The sequence below is a fragment of the Dermacentor andersoni genome, chromosome 10 (assembly GCF_023375885.2).
Source record: "Dermacentor andersoni chromosome 10, qqDerAnde1_hic_scaffold, whole genome shotgun sequence".
NCBI classification, from domain to species: Eukaryota; Metazoa; Arthropoda; class Arachnida; order Ixodida; family Ixodidae; genus Dermacentor; species Dermacentor andersoni.
The window spans coordinates 114074420-114095306 of NC_092823.1; the positions used below are offsets into that span (position 1 = coordinate 114074420).

At 46.5% G+C, this 20887-nt stretch overlaps 1 protein-coding gene and 1 long non-coding RNA gene across 2 annotated transcripts; both read left to right on the forward strand.

The window, feature by feature from the left end:
* The first annotated feature begins 220 nt into the window (after positions 1 to 220).
* Positions 221 to 5143, forward strand: LOC129380304 (uncharacterized). Its single transcript, XR_008608309.2, has 3 exons — positions 221 to 342; positions 2678 to 2737; positions 4951 to 5143. It is a non-coding gene; the product is annotated as an uncharacterized lncRNA (long non-coding RNA).
* Positions 5144 to 11763: 6620 nt separating this feature from the next.
* Positions 11764 to 15110, forward strand: LOC126544741 (uncharacterized). The gene is made up of 2 exons (XM_050192202.3): positions 11764 to 12181; positions 13214 to 15110. The coding sequence occupies exons 1-2, from the start codon at positions 11882 to 11884 to the stop codon at positions 14783 to 14785; spliced, it is 1872 nt and encodes a 623-aa protein (XP_050048159.2). The 5' UTR covers positions 11764 to 11881; the 3' UTR covers positions 14786 to 15110.
* The last annotated feature ends 5777 nt before the right edge of the window (positions 15111 to 20887 follow it).

Here is a 20887-nt window from a genome sequence, read left to right on the forward strand (position 1 = left end):
AGCAACCAGCAGAACTTCAGGAGCCACACTCGACAACGGAACCGCTCCAACAAGAAAGCCAACAACAGGAGCCGGAGAAAACAGCGGGACAAGAAGCGCAGGCCTCGCATCAACAGGAACCGCAGCAGCAGCAGCAGCAGCAGCAGCAGCAGCAGCAGCAGCAGCAGCAGAAGGACCAAACAGCTCCAGCTGGACAAGAGGTGCAGGCTACCTCGGATGCTCATGTTATTCCATCGCATTGGAAGCATGAAGCAAAGGCAGGCGGGTCGCGGGAACAGCTACAGCGCCAGCCGCATCAGGTTATGCAACCAGTGGGTGCAGCTCAACTAGGTGCACAACCAGGTGAGTGGGCCATACGCGCAGCATCTGCTGCACTTAGCTAATGCAGCAGTGATCAATCACGGTAGAGCAGCGGTTATGACGTTGCGCTTCCGAGGTTGAGGTCGCGGCTCCGATTTCGGCCACGCCTGCTGCATTTCGATGGTGGCGAAGCGCAAAAAAAAAAAAAAAACGTTCGTGTGTTTAACTTTAGACTTGGATAAAAAAAAATCGCAGCGCGACCGAGACAAGGACGAGAAGAAACACAGAGCTGCATCGCAAGCTTTTTGTTTCTCCTCCTCCTCGTATCAGTCGTGCGGTGTTTTTTTTATCCAGAACCAACTCGCCCAAGTCATTACTTAGCTTTCATCATCATCATCATCATCATCATCATCATACTTATCATCATCATCATCATCAGCCTATTTTTTATGTCTGCTGCAGGACGAAGGCCTCTCCCAACGATCTCCAATTACTTGGCTTTATGTTCACGTTAAAGAAGCACAGATGGTCAAAATTGTTTCGGAGTCCCCCTGCGGCGTGCCCCATAATCATATCGTTGTTTTGGCGCGTAGAATTTTTTTTTTCAGACAAGGGTGGAAGCTTGGGTTGGTTGGTACTGCTCCGCTAAAACAAAGAGCGTGGAAAAATAACGTAGTTGCACAACACAGCCGTGTACTGCGAACAAAACTATTTGGAAATGACACGACATATACAGGCTGTCCCAACCATCGGGCACCAAGATTAAAATATTTGCGAATGCCACGTAGCTGAGCAGAGCCAAGGTAATGTTGTTTGCCGTCACTTGGAGATACTCAGATTATTTTACTGCATTCCGCCTAGTTACAGTTTTAATTAATCAGCTTCTCAAATATTATAATTAGATTAAAGGCGTCGATGGAAAAATTGTAGAGCGACATGAAAACCTCCCAATACAGCTTTCTGTTGCTGAATACGTGCTCCATAAAAGTGTTTTACCGAGCGTGAAAGAAGCCCGCAAACACTCGCAAAATGGCCGCCCAAGTGGACGCTCGAGGTAATCTACGCGTATTCGCGGGTACAGGAGAGTGCGGTCCTCGCACAGGACAGGCAGGGTCCCGTATCTTTCATTTTTGTGCGAAGTGTGCGGTTGTTCAAACCTCATGTATGAATAATACCGTAAGAAGCCAACAACCAAAGACAACATAGGGGAAATTACTCGCACTTACTAACTGGATTAAAGAAATGATAAATGAATGGAAATGAGTGGATGAAAAAAGAACTGGCCGCAGGTGGGATACGAACCCACGTCTTCGTATTGCGCGTGCGATGCTCTTACCAATTGAACTACCGTGGCGCCGTTTTCCCATCCACTTTCTGGGGTATTTATGTTTTTACTACTAGAACTTAACACTGGGAGTGTTAGCCATCGCCACCACTCACAAACTTTGGCGGCAGATATGGAACATCCGTTGTGCCGCAGGCGTCAAGGGTACATGATCTATTTGGGCGATGGCAACAGCTCAATAAACCCACACATGCCACCTGAAGGCATTAATGCTGCCGGATTCGAGACCCTTTTAATGTAATAAACGAGAATAAAGGAAACCGAGGGACCCGATTTTTTTTATTAACCACATCATAAGAAGGCAACAACCTAAGACACCAAGGACAACCTAGGGGAAGTTACTTGCATTTACTAATGGAATTAAAGAAATGATAAATTAATGGAAATGAAAGTGGACGAAGAAAACAACTGGCAGCAGGTGGGATACGAACCCACGTCTTCGCATTACGTGCATGTACATGTATGCGTGCTTAAGTATGAAGCCCAGCAATGCGTTTTATAATTCACTGCGGCGCCGAACACAGGACGGGGAGATATATAGGGCAAGTGCTGTCTTGGGGTGTCTCCCCTGTTCATGCTAATGTGTGGACTTATTTAAACCAGCAAATATGGATCACTAGTCCCAAACACGTTCATTTGTTATACTTCGACTGTCCAACGCAATAGAGTGCTGTCCTGGCAAAGGACAGGCAGACAGAACAGGCGCTGTCCTCCCCTTCTCTTCTTGCGACGTGCATGCGCGTTTTCGTACCTGCAAGTATACGCGCATAAACTACTGTCAAACACAGGGTCGACATCAATATCCTGACACAGGACAGAGAGATGCAGCGCGGTTGCTGTCCTGCATGTTTGTCTCCTTCGTGCATGCTGAGCGTACGCTTGTTTAAACCTGCAAGTATCAATTCACGGGGATAGCCACACGTTCTGTTAATAGGGTGCGGCTGTCGAATACGTACCGGACAGCGCTTTCCCCGTCGTTTCATAGATTCACTGGCCCTCCTTCCCCCCTGCATGCTTCTTGGTTTCTTTCAGACGGTGGAGTGAAAGCTGCCAGGAGATCACGTGGACTCTCCCCCAGTGGACAAATACCACGTAAGTATACACACTCGAGATTACCCCGCACCTTTTGTCAGGTGAAACGTGATACGCGCGTTATCGCATTTATGTTGTCGCGCGGTGTGCTCGCGATATCAGGAAGATAGGATAACGAACGTTTCTATTCACCCGTAGCAGCGGACAAAAAAGCGCTATTTTGCATTTTGCGTGTGCCGAGAAAACAGCTCAAAAAATTTGCGCTGCTTCATGGCAGACCACTGGCCTCGCCGAGTAGCATCTTGAACGCTCACCGTCACGTGATTTGCACCACGTGGCTTGCCCACCACACACGCTACTTGCGCATAACTCAAAGAATGTATCGCAAGAAAACTGCTCACATGAAACGGTATAATACGAATGCAAGCGTGCGCTAGTGAGTAATAACATTGAGAGGTTAGCCGAGGCTTTGGCATGCTACTGCAGGTCTGTTATAGGTATAATAAAGAAAAAAGTAAGAAAAAGCACGCGCACGCTAACTCGTAAATGTAGGCAACAGTGGGCACCGCGAAATGAACAAAAAGGGAAGTGGAGCGACACGGCAACAGAAATAAAGTATTTTCCATCTCTGTTCCCTAAGCAGCAGCAGCGGACAATATTGGGGGAAACAAAGGGGGAAAAGTAACTGATAGCCTAGCAATGTAGGCAATGAGTTTTTCTCAGAAAATCACACTATCAGATATGTTTGTTCACTTTCTTGTATACATAGGTTGCAAACGCTATACTACAACCTCATAGATTAAACGAGAAGAAAGAGGGTTAACCGAGGGGCCCGATTTTTATTAGTCATATCATGAGAAGCCAACAAACACTGACATCAAGGAGAACACAGGGGAAATTACTTGTGCTTAATAAATGAAATAAAGAAACGATAAATTAATCGAAATGAAAGTGGATGAAAAAACAACTTATCGCAGGTCGGGAACGATCCCCACCTGTTGCGAACTTTGTGGGATCGTTCCCCAGCTACGGTAAGTTGTTTTTTCATCAACTTCAGTTTCCATTAATTTATCGTATCTTTATTTCATTTATTAAGCACAAGTAATTTCCCCTGTGTTCTCCCTGATGTCAATGTTTGTTGACTTCTCATAATAGGGCTAAAAGATTGAATTTTGAGTTTGAGCCTTGTCGAACTTATATTTCAGACTATGCTGGCGAGGCTTCGCGAGAATTCGGCTTCCCATTCCCCCCGCCCCCCGAAAAAAAGAAAGACCGGTTTCCGTAAACATTACACAAACATGGCCCACTGGAACAAACAAAACTATACTTGTATCAAACTTGTCTTGGTTTGAGGCACGCGCAGTTTATATAGCAGTTTCGCCTATTGTCTAGATTTAGATATTGTGAAGATGTACGAGCCGCCTTTATCGTTTACCGATCCTTCTTCGGCGCAGCACGGTATCCTGCCGACATCACACATTTCGAATGATGCAACGATAGTGAAAACTTGCGGACTTTGTTGAGCGTGGCTGCTGCTGCCGTCTGGTCGAATAACTCACACGCAGGACAGCACTCGTACAACCAATACATATATATATATATATATATATATATATATATAAAGACAAACCTCGTTATATCGAAACAGGATGTAGCGAAACAGTGGATATAAAGAAGCAAATGAAGCTCCCTTTGAAATCCCCATAGAGATTCATATTACAGTACATGTAATAATGACGTATAACGCAGCAATTTTAGTTCCTCCTTTAACTTCGTTTAACAAGATTTCATTGTCGTCATCTGTACTCCCTCACACAAATGTGCCGGTGGCTGTCTATGTTCTTACATATTGACACAATAAAAAAAAGTTGTCCTGCCATCTGGCCAGGCGGGAACGTATGTATACTCGCTACGCTAAAGAACGCGGCTCGGAACGCCGACAGTTACAAGTATGCACGTTACCGCCAAAACCAAATTACAACATGTTCTGGCGATGGGAACGCTATGAAGCAGTCGGTGACTCGTAGTGCGCATTTCGTGAACATTCCAAATAAGTAAATAAATTTGCTATGAGAGAAAATCGATAACACTTCCTTGCGAGTATATACAAGGACGTAAAATATAACTGCACGCAGCACGCGTCTTCTTCGCTTTTCACTCCAAACGTCCTAAGAAAGCTCTGCCACACATTGACGATCAAGCGCGTTGGATATCTGTCGTACATTTTCTTCCCTCCCTTTAGACCTGCAACACCGCTCTGTACACGCATGCAGGTGAGCTCTCCTTGAACCCGACCCCTGTGGCGATAATTGCGGTCGCCCTCATGGCTCTGTTTGCCGTCTCTCTCAGCGTCTTGGTCTTCCGGGCGTTCCCCAGGTCCAATGCCACGTGCCTCAGTCGGGCATGCGTGGAGGTGAGAATCCCGCGAACCCTTTTTTCTTCACTCTTTTTTTTTCCCACGCTGCTCCTCGAGATGCAGGTTCGTTTTAAGCTTTCGAACGGTGTCGTGGAGGCAGAACCTCGAGTACCCAATCAAGGACAAAGCCGTTCGTCCCAGGAAAACACTAAGTACATTTAATGCTCGCAGGACGTGAGCATAGCTAATAAACGCATGATGACATTTTAACGAGAGCCAATGACAACACGCATTGTACTAAAACGTGAAAAAAAAAAGTAGCGGCACATACACATTTCGGAAGGAAAGATGCGGTATAGTCTGAACTAAACAAGTTCACCGTTGACCTGACGGTGGGCGAGGCGAGGAGGGAAGTTTCTTTCTTTCTTTCTTTCTTTCTTTCTTTATTGATTCCACCAAGGCAACCAGTCAGGCTGAGGAGAGGGCAGCTCCTGTTGAAGAGACGCCGGTAGCGCTTTGAAGTCGGCAAAAGGATTCGGCAAGGAGTATAGTAACATACTGACCGGGCACCTGTCGGTCAGCTCGAGCTAGTAGCCCGACTGCTTGCCTTATCTGCCCACGAGCAGGTGAGTCCACAGGCCTTGTTGTTCACGGTCTGGTCGTGTGAAAGACTGGGTGGTTCGGGCCCGCAACTCGACAGCGCTTTTTCTGTGCACGGACGGTCCGACCGATGGTTGACCTTCTTCCGTGGGTTTCCCCGCGACTGTTCTTTCCAACCATGCAGGCACTCCGCTTTTTTTTCTTCTCCTCTGGCCCTTGTCCATCTAGGATTGGTTAATATCTTCGGAACTCCGCGTTCTTGCAGATTGGTTCCTTTTTGGAGCTCCGTGGATTTTTAATGTTGGTTCATTTTCTTTTATTTCTTACTTGCTTCGCGTGTTCTCGTGCACGTTACGCTCATCGACGTAGTGGCCTTTTGTCAAACACTGGACTCGCGCACGTGCGCACACTTTTTGTTATCTTTTCGTTGCGTACACCATCAACTGCGCCAGGTTTCCCGCACTACACTCATCACACTCCTGTACTGCCCGTGTGAATTTCTCTTCGACTTGTTCCTATGTAAGTCATATATACCTCGTTTTAAACAATATCGCCCGTGGTAGGTATTAGTAGATATATCCACTTGTTCGGAGGAATCGTAGACATTACATGCACACAAAAACCAGTGTTCAACCGGTTCGGGTGCATGAGTTGAATCGCAGACACTGTACTTGCAGAAGAGATCGCAGTGTTCGAGCGGTCATACTTGATTTGTGAGAATCCTGAACAGAGTATTCGCGCAAAAGATTACACTACTCAGCCGGTTCGGGTTGATTAGTTTCATCCTGGACACATGCCTTTATTTCGCAAAAAGATCGCAGTGCACATGTTCAACAGATTAGATTAGTTGAATCGCGGTCACATGCAGTTCTTGCACAACAGATCGTAGTGTTCAACCGATTAGGTTAGTTGAATGGCGGACGCATGCGTTTCTTGCACAACAGATTGTAGTGTTCAACCAGTTCAGCTACATTAGCTGAATTGCGGACACATAGGAGTGTTCAACCAATTCCAAGAGATAGCAAACCAAACCAGAGATAGCAGTGTTTAACCATTTCGGGTAGATTAGTTGAATTGTGGATACATGTAGTCCTTAACAAAAGGTCGCAGCGTCTTGCAGTAATGATGTTAAATTGAGTTAATGTGCATCCTGAGTGTACAACAAGTTTAGAGGTAGTGCCCGATAAGTGCCATATTGTGGCTTAAAACAAAAACAAAGCAAACATAAAAAAAATGCAGAGAAGCAGCTTGGTGGCAGCGTGACTGCTGAGAATGATTGACAGTTGCAGAAACAAAGGGTGTGACTTGTGATCGGTTCCTGTTTATCAGGTATCATTGAGGAGTCTATAGATCAAATGTAAGTCACAACTATATTCTCGTACTTGCTGCATTTGTGCCTTGTTATTAACGCGCTCGTTAATGTGGACTATTCGAATGATAAAAGAAGCATCTGCTGACACAAATATATTAGAATACGTTTATGCCTGATTTCTGTATTTGCTCGCTATTTCCGACAATTCATAGGGCGAAAATGAGCAAAAACGCGTATGCAGCGTGTATTACGTAACTTAGAAGTTAACTTATAAGACAAATAGGAGCGAATGGTAGACGAATATGACTGATTACGTACTGGTCGCAGCGACGCCGAGCTATTCATATTTTTTGTTAGTGCGCACGCTGGTTAAATTTGTCAGATAAATTATAAAGAAAAGAGAGTTTTTGTTTTCATTATTCGACCGCCTACGTGCAGACTCCATATATTTACTTTCGTGTCACGTAAAAATAAATTATGCACTGGATGTCTAAAGTGTATCTACGAGGTCTATCCTAAAAGCACACACAGTACGTTTGGAAAATCATTTCACAGACATTATGGTATATTAATATGGTTACCTTTAAAGTGCTCCCCATTAGACACAATACACTGGTTCTAACTCTTCTTTCATTGCTGGAAGCACAGTTGGAAGGCCTCTCCCAGGGAACGCTCCTCCGGCCGCGATGTTGTTTCCTTTTGAAAGGTATAGTCGCATCGCCGAAATTCCTCCGCTGTAGCACAAGTTGGCATCATCATCATAATCAGCCTGGCTACGCCCACTGCAGGGCAAAGGCTTCTCCCATACTTCTCCAACTACCCCGGTCATGTGCTAACTGTGGCCATGTTGTCCCTGCAAACTTCTTAATCTCGTCCGTCCACCTAACTTTCTGCCGCCCCCTGCTACGCTTCCCTTCTCTTGGAATTGGCAACAAGTTGGGAACAGTGGGGTAAAAAATTGCCGGGGGATCAAATTCTGCATGTATGGATGGTGTCCCAGCACAGTGATGGAACTGCGTGACAAAAAATTCGCGCATCGTCAATGCAGGGTACGCAATGGCATTAGCGTGATGCAGGATCCAGGACAACTTTTTTCCGAGAAATTTGGTCGCACTCTCCTCAAACGATCGATCTCTCGGACACTTCGGGACCTCTACGTAGAAAGAGGCACTAAGAGTTTGATATTCAGGTACAACTTCGTGGTGGACGATTTCATGGCAGTAAAAAGAAAAAAAACGAAAAACGCGATCTGCACGACTCTGCTTTTTTGCTTTGTTGTTTTGCGCCTTTTTCGGTCTTCCGTCCACTCCTTGCTCTTCAGCGACTTCAGCTCGATGTCGTATTCGCAAACCCAACTTTCGTCGCCGGTTACGTTACAATAATTCATCGCCGTCTTCCGAAGTTGCAACTTTGGCTCATGAGTCAGCAGTTTCGGCAGCATCATGGCCCCGCAAACCTTTCTTTCATTTCAGAATAGTCACTAAAAACTCCGGTGAACGGATGAAAGTCCCAAAATTCCCAGCCACGGCGGCCGCATTTCGATGGGGGCGAAATGCGAAAACCCTCGTGCACTTAGATTTAGGTGCAGGCTAAAGAACCAAAGGTGGTCCAAATGATCCGGAGCAACTTCCCCTCCCTCACTACGGCGTGCCTCATAATCAGGTCGTGGTGGTTCTGGCGCGTAAAACCCCATAATTCTTTTTATTTCCCAAGGTAAATGCTTACGGTATCACTGCAATGGCCATTCGGTGGTCCGGGAGCAGCTATGATGCTTTCGCATTGATAAGTCACCATCAGCTAATGCAAATAGACACACATGACAGGAAGAGAGAGATAAAACTACCACCTGGTTTTAGAACTAACTGAAAAAACCAGTTGGTAGTTTACGCTTTCTCGTCCTCTCTGGTGTGTCCAATGTGTCGAACGGAACGAAAACAAAAATGAAAATCGAACAATAAAGATATCTTCGACCGGAACGAAAACGTAACCGAAACGTTATTTGTTATTTTCTTTCGGAGCAAAACCGAAATTTCTTTGATTGGTTTTTGGTTCAAAGGGAAAATTGGCAATCCGAAACAACCGACGTTAGGCAACGTGGGCATGTCAGAGGTCCGCATAAGCGTGTATCTCAGGCAGGGATAGCGATAGCCGGTCGAGCGCTCCACTAATCTAAGCCTGCCGCTCGGTGCACTAGCAGATAGGCATCGTAGCAAAACCCAGGGCTTGCGCTCTTAATAGTTTATCGTTTCTTTTTCTACGGGTACAACGCTTTGTTACCGAAGCCTTATCGTCCGTCTATGTTCGTTTAGGATCGTTTTCTAGGAACAGCGGACTTGCATTTGGGCGAGTGCACTCGATGACGTGCTGCTTCTGAGATCATGCTCAGTGCCTTGGCACATGGTAGTTAGTTGCCGGTGATTAATTTCAGAAGCAAGGTTTGGGTACAGGCTAGTTGGTATTCTATGGTATCAATCGTCACTTACAGCGCATACATAGACAAGGGACAAGCGCTTGCCTTCGTCGTCCTTTCTTGTCCCTCGTCCATGCATGCGCTGTAAGTGAATAATTTCACTCAGCACAGTTAAAAAAATAAAAATAAAGGGACACCGATTAGCTCAGTTCCCCGCTTTATATTGTATGTCTGTCTCTTCAATCGTTATTGTGTTATTTGGTGCGTTAGTTCCAGTTTGTTTGTTACAACTGCCACTGAAAATGTTTAGTTACAATAGAACGGGATCCTTGAACAATTCTATTGGTTTCCGGAAAGTATCTATATATTTGTGTGCATGCATTTACACACAATAAAGTTCAATAGGGTATACGCGAAGTTTTGCAGGTGCGTTTCTCCACATACCTCGTTTGACTTAAATGGACACTAAAGGCAAATACTAAGTCGACGCGGAGTGTTTACATACCGTTCCAGAATCCTCGCAACGCTTGTTTCGTGCCAAGAAAAGACCTAGTTTGCGAGACATTTGCATCTGTAGGGTCTGAATACTTCTTTCAAAATTCGAATCTCCCGCCACCCAACCTGCGGAGTGGTGACGCTGCGTACGCCGTCACCGCCCTCTGTGGCCGTCGGTGAGTAGAATGGCGCCCGACAGACGGCGGTACGGTATTTTGCGCAAAACGCGAACGACCGGCCATGGAGAAACCGAGCCACGGCAGAGCGGTGGATTCGCCGCTGAAGCTGCTTTTGGTCAAGTGGCGTGAACCGTTCGGGCATCGCGCGACATAGGATGGAAATGCAATTCTATGCTACTCAAATGCAGTCTGTGCGATTTTTGGGAGCCAGCAACACCAGCACAGCACTACGCGATAGCGAAACTTGCGAAACGCGAAAGCGCGGGCTGCGCGGAGTCAAGCGAAAACAAAATCTGTCGAGTGTCCGCGTCGTTGTCAAGGGTAATGTCAATGAGTTCTTCATTTTCTAAAACTGAAATCGAACTGGATAACTAGCATTTTCTGTCGTGTTATAATGCAATATAATGATGTTTTTTATAAAGAGTAGAGTGCTAGTCACAGAATTTAAGTGAGGAGTGCCTTTGTCATCGAGCAAGTACTTGAATGTCCCGGGGGAGTCTCTAATCGTGTTCTGCATTTACCTCAATTTCTCGATTACTAAGGCTCTGCTCGCGATAATATTTACACCTTAGAGATTCTCGAGCACTAATCCATCACTTTAGCTTGACTTAAGAGGAAGCTTTAGCTCGGGTGCTCCTATCTAAATACATGTAAAAGGAGAATTCGTTTTTCTCGGCAACCACTGCACCAAATTTGACGGGGTGTGTTGCATTTAAGAGAAAAACTTAAAATGTAGTGACCGTTGGTTTCTAATTTTCGAGTTAGGTCGTCAATTTTTTATTAAAAATTGGCAAAAATTCAGAATTTTCAAGAAGGAAACTATCAAGTTTACAACTCTGTAACTCAACAACGAAAAATGATAATACGATTCTGTGAATTGTTTCTAATAGTACAGCGAAAGTTAACAAAATTGATATGTTACACATGAATAAAAAAAAATGTAATAATAGGGAAATACAACTTTTGCAAAACCCTTGTAACCAACGTAACAAATTCACGTAAGATGTAAAATTACATATCGAATTTGTCCGCTTTTAATGGTCTAATGGACTCCGTTTACAAAACCGCGATATCAGTTCTTGATGCAGAGCTATGAATTTGTAAACTTCGTGCTCCTATCTTTTTCAAACGGTCAAATATTTGAAAATCGTTTTAAGAAAATTCAGGCTCGAAATCGAAATTCCGCTTCCAACAGTCACTAGAATTTAACTTTCTCTTTCAAATGCAAAACATTTCATTAAAATCAGTCCAGGAATTATCTCAGAAAAAGGGTTTTGCGTTTTACATGTATTTGAATAGGCCGCGTCGGAGTTGGGCCCGAGCTAAAGCTTCCTCTTAATATTTGTCTTTAGTGTCCCATTAACCACGATCGCGAACCTCGGCTTAGAATGATAATTAAGGTCTCAACACGAAGGCTGCTGACACTATTCCTGCTGCCTTCCCTCCTTCGCACCATCCAAGCTTCGAAAACGCGCGTCTCGGGTTTACCATTGCTGCTAGCTGGAACGCGGCCATCTTGGTTGGGGCAAGTCAGCTGTGTGGGAAACCGTATGCTTGCGGAATTTACGGTATCTCATATACAACTGAATAAAATTCGACCCGCCGTGGTTGCGCAGTGGCTATGGTGTTGGGCTGCTGAGCACGAGGTCGCGGGATCGAATCCCGGCCACGGCGGCCGCATTTCGATGGAAGTGTAATGCGAAAATACCCGTGTACTTAGATTTAGGTGCATGTTAAAGAACCCCAGGTGGTCGAAATTTCCGGAGTCCTCCACTACGGCGTGCCTCGTAATCCGAAAGTGGTTTTGGCACGTAAAACCCGATAATTGAATTAATTTAATAAAATTCGCTCCATGCAGGTGCTGGAATACATGGACGCCATAGTGGACAAGCGCGTGGCACCTTGCCGCGACTTTTACCATCACGTTTGCGGCCGCTGGATCCGAGACGAGTCGTCGCCGACGCCAGCGCCGCCACCGTCGTCATTCATGGCGGATGTGCTTCGCAACTACACTGCCCTGAGGCACCGGAAGATGATGGCGCGACACGATTGGAAGGAACCTGCCGATTACGTTTCCCACTACTACCACGGCTGCGTCGCCTACTTGTACGAAAAGCGGAGCCTTGGGGAAATCTTGGACGAACTCTTCAAGGTGACGGCGGGACCCTGGGAAAATATAGTTGTTTGTCGCATTAGTAGAATCTGAAATAGGGCAACCTATCGTCGCGTAGTCGTTTCGGGTGACTCGTTCTGGCGGACGTTAAAGCATTACGTGGCAACGCTCAGGTCACGTGAAAGCTTAATCACCGCAGAGACTTCCAGCCTATTCAACGAAAAGCAAAAAAAAGAACTTATGCGCACCTCTTAGCAGCCACATCCCGGCCATGGCGGCCGCATTTCGATGGGGGGCGAAATGCGAAAACAGCCGTAGATTTAGCTGCACGTTAAAGAACCCCAGGTGGCCGAAATTTTCGGAGTCCTCCACTACGCCGCGCCTCATAATCAGAAAGTGGTTTTTGCACGTAAAACCCCATAATATTTTCTTTTCTTAGCAGCCAGACATGAGGAGCCGCCAGTTTGTGAGTGCAACAGAGTTGCACAAATGTTTTCAGCCCTTACCACCTGAAAGATGCAGTTCTTGCCTGACTAATTCGGATGCCAGTGCCTACTGAATTACTTTGAACGGCTAAGGCCTAGCACGGAACTAGAACCACGAAAGAACTAAAGCGCCTTAATGGGACAATGCAAAGAAAGACAAAATTGAAGAATGTGCAATCGGGCTGATAGGCATTAAAGCCATCTAGCTAATTGATTGTTATTTTGTAAAAAAAAAAGAAAAAAGAATATTTAGCCGTCCCCGACTGGGTTAAGTCGGAACTCGGGACATTTACTCAAGGATCGGGACTATGCCGCTAAATTCGAGATGCTTGGTGGTAACTTTAGACGTGGGAGCGTACTCTTGTGCTTCATTTTAATTATTGATCCACCAGAGCGGCCATAGAGTATAGAGATCGAATATAGTGGCTGCAAGCAGTTTTGTACTCCACATGCGCAAAGCGATACAAATTTCGACATCGCAGAAATAGCTTTGCCGTCGTAGGCGACATAGAAAATAAGTATTTTGTGTGCTAATGGATTCTACGCTGTCAAAGGAATTAACACTACGCTCATTTTTTCTTCCCAGGTGACGGACATAAAGCCTCACTTGTGGCTGAACATGACCTCCGACGAAGAATTCACCCATTTGCTCCGCCTTTCTTATGTTTACCGCGTTCATGGCCTGGTCAACGTCACTGTTGCGAAGGACGGCAACTACACCCTATTCGAAGTGCACAGGGTGGCCTCCTTCAAGGGACGCTTCCGAAACATCGGTAAAGACAGCAGCAGTGGCCTCTACCTCGAATCAGTGTTAAAAGCCATCGGTCACGACGATGTTAATGACACTGTCATCGAGGACTGCCTCTCTCTCGACGATAGCATCGCACGCCTGGAAAATTACGGTTCTAAACCGCTGCCTATTTCCGCGAGCCAGTGCGCAGATTTCCCGCCGCAAAAATGGATTACAGTGACGAACTCTTTCGAAGGCTTGGAAAAGCTGCCAAGTGACACAAGGGTCATCGCTGCGGGATACAACGACACCTGCCGCAACCTAAGATCAGCGCTCCTCAGCCAAGTGCCGCAAGTGAGGGTCTTCTACCCCGTAGCTTTGCTGGCGGCCAACTTTCTGAAGCTCGACTTCATGATCGCCTCGGGATCGGAGCACGACCGGAAGCTGGTCGAGGACGTCTGCCACGCGGATACGTGGACCACCTTCGGGCTCCTCTTCGCGGAATCGCTCACGAAAGTGCTGTCCGTATCGCCGACAGCCGCACAGACCGTGGAAACCTACTTCTCGGCCCTCAAGGCGGCGATCGGGGACGAGGCCGACGTGCTGGGCGCGTGGATGACCGATGAGGACAGACGCGCCACGGTTGCCAGGGCGAGAGCCCTCCAAGTCACCGCCTTCGGCGCCCGCTCTTCCCTCTCCGAGAACGAGGTTGGTGGATCCAGGTTCGACGCGGCTTTTGGCATGCGCAAGGGCCACTGGATCTACAACAAGATGGCCGTAATGAAGAGGACGAGGATCGCCGACGACGTCGACTCGTTCTCGCGCGAGCCGGCGTTCTCCGGAGGCCACGTGGGCCGGTACGAGACCGAGCTCTCGGCCGACGCGAATCGGAACTTGGTCTCCGTGCCGTACATGTTCGCCCTGCCTCCGGTGTTTTTCGACGACGTGCCAGAGGCCAGCTACGCGAATATCGCGCTGCTGGGCGTCCAGATGGCGCGACAGGCGCTGCGACTGCTCGTTGACGGGGCGGTCGCCTCGGCGTCGTGGTCGAAGCAAACGATGGCCGCTTACGAGGAGCTGAAGAAGTGCTACGCGAACTCATCGTTCGCCTTCCACGGGCAGCTGGACGACGAACAGTTCGGCGACGCCATCGCGACGGCCTTGGCAATCCGCTACGCCTTCTTGTCCAGGATGGAAATGACCTTGCCTTCCGACGACGATCGATTCTCTTCGAAGCAGCTGTTCTTTCGACGGGCGTGCCTGTCGTTCTGCGCCGGCGGAAAGCAACGTGCGGACTTCAATTCCTTGGACCGAGACACTGCCTCGGCATCTTGCACGCTCGGTGTGTCCAGCATGCCAGCGTTTCACGAAACGTTCGGTTGCACCCGTGCCGATCCAATGGCGCTACCTCGAATGTGCAAAATGTAGTTTTTTTTTTTGTACACACGATGCGTTGCTAAAGTTGCTGGCGCCACCCTGCCTTTTTTTTTATTCGCTTGTTCGTCAGCGCGTGTGCGTGGTGCTTGTTTTTTAAAGACGTTTCTGACATTTACATTTGCTCTTTGAATATTGCGAGTATACGTCTTAGCAATTCTAGACACCATAAATCTCCGAAACGCAAAGAAAAACACGTTGGCCACTTTCCATAGCGATCTAGGATAATTGGGCAACGACAATATGCTTTGCCAAAAGTGTGCTTGTGAATGACATGCGTGTTTCATTTGCCTGCTTTCTTAACTATCAAAAACAAGGTTTTGCGTCTAAGCGGCATTGATTGAGCCGTGTCTACAATCTTTCATGCAAGGATTGTATAATGCTTGCGTTGGGTCGGACGCTAGTATCATATATGTACGGCCAGCATTTATATGCACGCCCAAAAACGTCAGGCCTACGCCCATGGAATAAGTAGTCGGCTTGGTCTCAGCCACCTGGGTTGGGCCGGGCTTGGTTCTTGCACGTGGCCCGTCTGTTTGCCGACCACCGGCAGGTGGTTGGCCGACTACACTGGGCCAGCGTCATCACAGCCGGTTTAATCATCGTGGCCGCATTGGGCCGACACACGGGCCGACGATTTCCCCACGACGGCAGCAGCATGGCTTGTCTGCGGCCAGCGTTCTTTTGTCAATTCCTACGCATCGCACGCGTAATGCGATGACATGGGATTAATCCCCACCGGCGGAAAGTTGTTTTTTCATCTACTTTTATTGCCATTAATTTTTCATTTCTTTAATTCAGTTGGTAAGTACAAGTAACTTCCTCTATGTTTTCTTCGGTGTCCTTGTTGGCTTCTCACTGTAGAATGCGAGCACTTTGTGGAGAAATTATCACTTCAGTTATTTTTGTCGAATTTTATTGAACTATTAAGATACAAACACAACAGAAATTGGAAACATTGTTGGGAAATGCAGTAATAGTAGGTAAATGGTAGGCTCAAACAAAAAATAATGACAGCCTTGTAAGGGTACTTAAATATGTCTGTCTCTGAATTGCACAAGCCCATTCACCAGAAAACTGTGCAACCAGGTCACTTGACTGCTTCTGCAATGGTCCCGCTCTGGAATCTGAAATAAAGACGCGTCATATGTAAGTTTCAGAAATGGGACGTTGCGATAAGATAGATAATGTGGGCCCTGCAGGATCCTTATTAACACGGCAGTCAGAAGCTCTGTACGGAGAACACGGACTACATTGCACAGACGCGATAATTTACATACTCGAAAAACAACAATGATAATTGCAATAATCTGGCACGTCTGGAATCCCTGACGCGCCCGATTACACATCGACCGGCCTACTCGTCAGAGTTCCGTCATGGTTGCCGTGGTGGTTGTCGACCTGGGAGCTCTGCGAGGCATCTGAAGTCCAGCACCCCTCGAGATGGCTTGTACCGGACCACGACTCGGTGGCAGTAGAAGCGTACAGCAGCGGCCACGGCGGCCGCATTCCGACGGTGGCGAAACGCGAAAAAAGTGTATAACAGCTGTGTCTTACCAGTACTCACGTACGGGGCAGTAACCTGGAGGCTTACGAAAAGGGTTCCACTTAAGTTGAGGACGACGCAACGAGCTATGGAAAGAAGAATGATAGGTGTAACGTTAAGGGTTAAGAAAAGAGCAGATTGGGTGAGGGAACAAACGCGCGTTAATAACACCTTAGTTGAAACCAAGAAAAAGAAATGGACATGGGCAGAACAAGTAATGAGGAGGGAAGATAACCGATGGTCATTAAGGGTTACGGACTGGATTCCGAGGGAAGGGAAGCGTAGCAGGGGGCGACAGAAAGTTAGGTGGGCAGATGAGATTAGGAAGTTTGGAGGGTCAACATGGTCACAATTAGTACATGACCGGGGTAGTTGGAGAAGTATGGGAGAGGCCTTTGCCCTGCAGTGGGCGTAACCAGGCTGATGATGATGATGATGATGAAATGCGAAAACACCACTGTACTTAGATTTCGGTGCATGTTAAACAACCCCAGGCTACGTCCAAGTTATTCCAGATTCCGCCACTACGGCATGCTTCATAATCGGATCGTGGTTTTGGCACGTAAAACCCCATGATATAATTTTATTTAGAAGCGTACAGCAGGCCGGCAGAACACCAAGCCGCTGCAGTACAGGTCAGTGGTTACACAGCCACGGTTGCCGCGATCTACGGGCACATCGGATCATCTGGTTCACAGGCGGGTGCCTACTTGCTCACGCGCTGCGACCACCGCTGGCCAAAAGGCCTTCAAATCAAATATGGCACCAGGCCGCTACGACACGAGGCCGCCGGGTGAGAAGCTGCGCTGAGCGGGACATAGGCCTCACGAGGTCCGCGTGGCCGCCGGACAGCTGGTCACAGCAAGCCCGCGACTCGAACCGCCGGTTAACGAGCTGCCCTCCGAATCGCTCCACGGCCGTAGATGCAGAGGCTAGAAGTTTGTTCGGTGCTCGGTGCACGGCCCAAAGGGCCTTAGTGCAGCACGCTAGTGAGGTGGCTAGACTCAGTGGAGCCCTGGAATAGGGGCCCACCCTTGCCGGAAGAGGCTCCAAGTCGCCGGCGCCCAAGAAGACGACGGAGACATCGAGACGCTAAATCCTTGAAGGAACCAAATAAAGTTACTCTCTATCTCTCTCTCTCTCTCTCTCGGTGCTCTCTAGCCGCACGCAGCTCCCGTTTTGGTGGCCACGAGATTTCTTGAAGAAGATGGTGATGTACACCTTCATGCGTTTGGCGCATTGCCACTCATTTGTGTCACGGCCGCACAATCCACATCACCACATACAGGTATAACCATTCGTTGGGTGCTGAATAGTGAACAGGATGCTTCGTGGTCTCACAAAACGCTTTAAGCATTGCACTTAGGAACAGGTTCTCACAAATGCATATAGGCTAGAGGCTTACCGTTTTTTCAATTTTGTGGGAAAAATTATTCTGTGGCCAATCGTTTATTTATCGCGTGAAACAGCGTCTGTGCAGTCCCGGGGACTGATATATACAGAGAACGAGCGCTTTTGGGACACTTTATTTTTCGTCGGAAAAATGATATTTTCGTGGGCTATAGGCTTACCATTTTTTCGATTTTGGGGGAAAAATTATTCTGTGCCCAATCGTTTATTTATCGCGTGAAAGGCTTACCGTTTTTTCGATTTTGGGAAAAAATTTATTCTGTGCCCAATCGTTTATTTATCGCGTTAAACAGCGTCTGCGCATTCCCGGGGACTGAGATATGCAGAGAACGAGCGCTTTCGGGACACTTTATTTTTCGTCGGAAAAATGATATTTTCATGGGCTATAGGCTTACCGTTTTTTCGATTTTAGGGGAAAATTTATTCTGTGCCCAATCGTTTATTTATCGCGTTAAACGGCGTCTGCGCATTCCCGGGGACTGAGATATGCAGAGAACGAGCGCTTTCGGGACACTTTATTTTTCGTCGGAAAAATGATATTTTCATGGGCTATAGGCTTACCGTTTTTTCGATTTTGGGGGAAAAATTATTCTGTGCCCAATGGTTCAATTATCGTGTTAAACAGCGTCTGCGCATTCCCGGTGACTGAGATATGCAGAGAACGAGCGCTTTTGGGACACTTTATTTTTCGTCGGAAAAATGATATTTTCATGGGCTATAGGCTTACCGTTTTTTCGATTTTGGGGGAAAATTTATTCTGTGTCCAATCGTTTATTTATCGCGTGAAACAGCGTCTGCGCATTCCCGGTGACTGAGATACGCAGAGAATGAGCGCTTTCAGGACACTTTATATTTCGTCGGAAAAATGATATTTTCATGGGCTATAGGCTTACTGTTTTTTCGATTTTGGGGGAAAATTTATTCTGTGTCCAATCGTTTATTTATCGCGTTAAACAGCGTCTGCGCAATCCCGGGGACTGAGACACGCAGAGAACGAGCGCTTTCAGGACACTATATTTCGTCGGAAAAATGATATTTTCATGGGCTATAGGCTTACTGTTTTTTCGATTTTGGGGGAAAATTTATTCTGTGTCCAATCGTTTATTTATCGCGTGAAACAGCGTCTGCGCATTCCCGGTGACTGAGATACGCAGAGAACGAGCGCTTTCAGGACACTTTATATTTCGTCGGAAAAATGATATTTTCATGGGCTATAGGCTTACCGTTATTTCGATTTTGGGGGAAAAATTATTCTGTGCCCAATGGTTCAATTATCGTGTTAAACAGCGTCTGCGCATTCCCGGTGACTGAGATATGCAGAGAACGAGCGCTTTTGGGACACTTTATATTTCGTCGGAAAAATGATATTTTCATGGGCTATAGGCTTACCGTTTTTTCGATTTTGGGGGAAAAATTATTCTGTGCCCAAACGTTTATTTATCGCGTTAAACAGCGTCTGCGCAATCCCGGGGACTGAGATACGCAGAGAACGAGCGCTTTCAGGCCACTTTATATTTCGTCGGAAAAATGATATTTTCATGGGCTATAGGCTTACCGTTTTTTCGATTTTGGGGGAAAAATTATTCTGTGCCCAATGGTTCAATTATCGTGTTAAACAGCGTCTGCGCAATCCCGGTGACTGAGATATGCAGAGAACGAGCGCTTTTGGGACACTTTATTTTTCGTCGGAAAAATGATATTTTCATGGGCTATAGGCTTACTGTTTTTTCGATTTTGGGGGAAAAATTATTCTGTGCCCAATGGTTCAATTATCGTGTTAAACAGCGTCTGCGCATTCCCGGTGACTGAGATATGCAGAGAACGAGCGCTTTTGGGACACTTTATTTTTCGTCGGAAAAATGATATTTTCATGGGCTATAGGCTTACCGTTTTTTCGATTTTGGGGAAAAAATTATTCTGTGCCCAATCGTTTATTTATCGCGTTAAACAGCGTCTGCGCAATCCCGGGGACTGAGATACGCAGAGAACGAGCGCTTTCAGGACACTTTATATTTCGTCGGAAAAATGATATTTTCATGGGCTATAGGCTTACCGTTTTTTCGATTTTTGGGGAAAAATTATTCTGTGCCCAATCGTTTATTTATCGCATTAAACAGCGTCTGCGCAATCCCGGGGACTGAGATACGCAGAGAACGAGCGCTTTCAGGACACTTTCTATTTCGTCGGAAAAATGATATTTTCATGGGCTATAGGCTTACCGTTTTTTCGATTTTTGGGGAAAAATTATTCTGTGCCCAATGATTCAATTATCGTGTTAAACAGCGTCTGCGCATTCCCGGTGACTGAGATATGCAGAGAACGAGCGCTTTTGGGACACTTTATTTTTCGTCGGAAAAATGATATTTTCATGGGCTTATAGGCTTACCGTTTTTTCGATTTTGGGGGAAAAATTATTCTGTGCCCAATCGTTTATATATCGCGTTAAACAGCGTCTGCGCAATCCCGGGGACTGAGATACGCAGAGAACGAGCGCTTTCAGGACACTTTATATTTCGTCGGAAAAATTATATTTTCATGGGCTATAGGCTTACCGTTTTTTCGATTTTGGGGGAAAAATTATTCTGTGCCCAATCGTTTATTTATCGCGTTAAACAGCGTCTGCGCATTCCCGGTGACTGAGATATGCAGAGAACGAGCGCTTTTGGGACACTTTATTTTTCGTCGGAAAAATGATATTTTCATGGGCTATAGGCTTACCGTTTTTTCGATTTTGGGGGAAAAATTATTCTGTGCCCAATGATTCAATTATCGTGTTAAACAGCGTCTGCGCATTCCCGGTGACTGAGATATGCAGAGAACGAGCGCTTTTGGGACACTTTATTTTTCGTCGGAAAAATGATATTTTCATGGGCTATAGGCTTACCGTTTTTTCGATTTTAGGGGAAAATTTATTCTGTGCCCAATCGTTTATTTATCGCGTTAAACAGCGTCTGCGCAATCCCGGGGACTGAGATACGCAGAGAACGAGCGCTTTTGGGACACTTTATTTTTCGTCGGAAAAATGATATTTTCATGGGCTATAGGCTTACCGTTTTTTTCGATTTTAGGGGAAAATTTATTCTGTGCCCAATCGTTTATTTATCGCGTTAAACAGCGTCTGCGCAATCCCGGGGACTGAG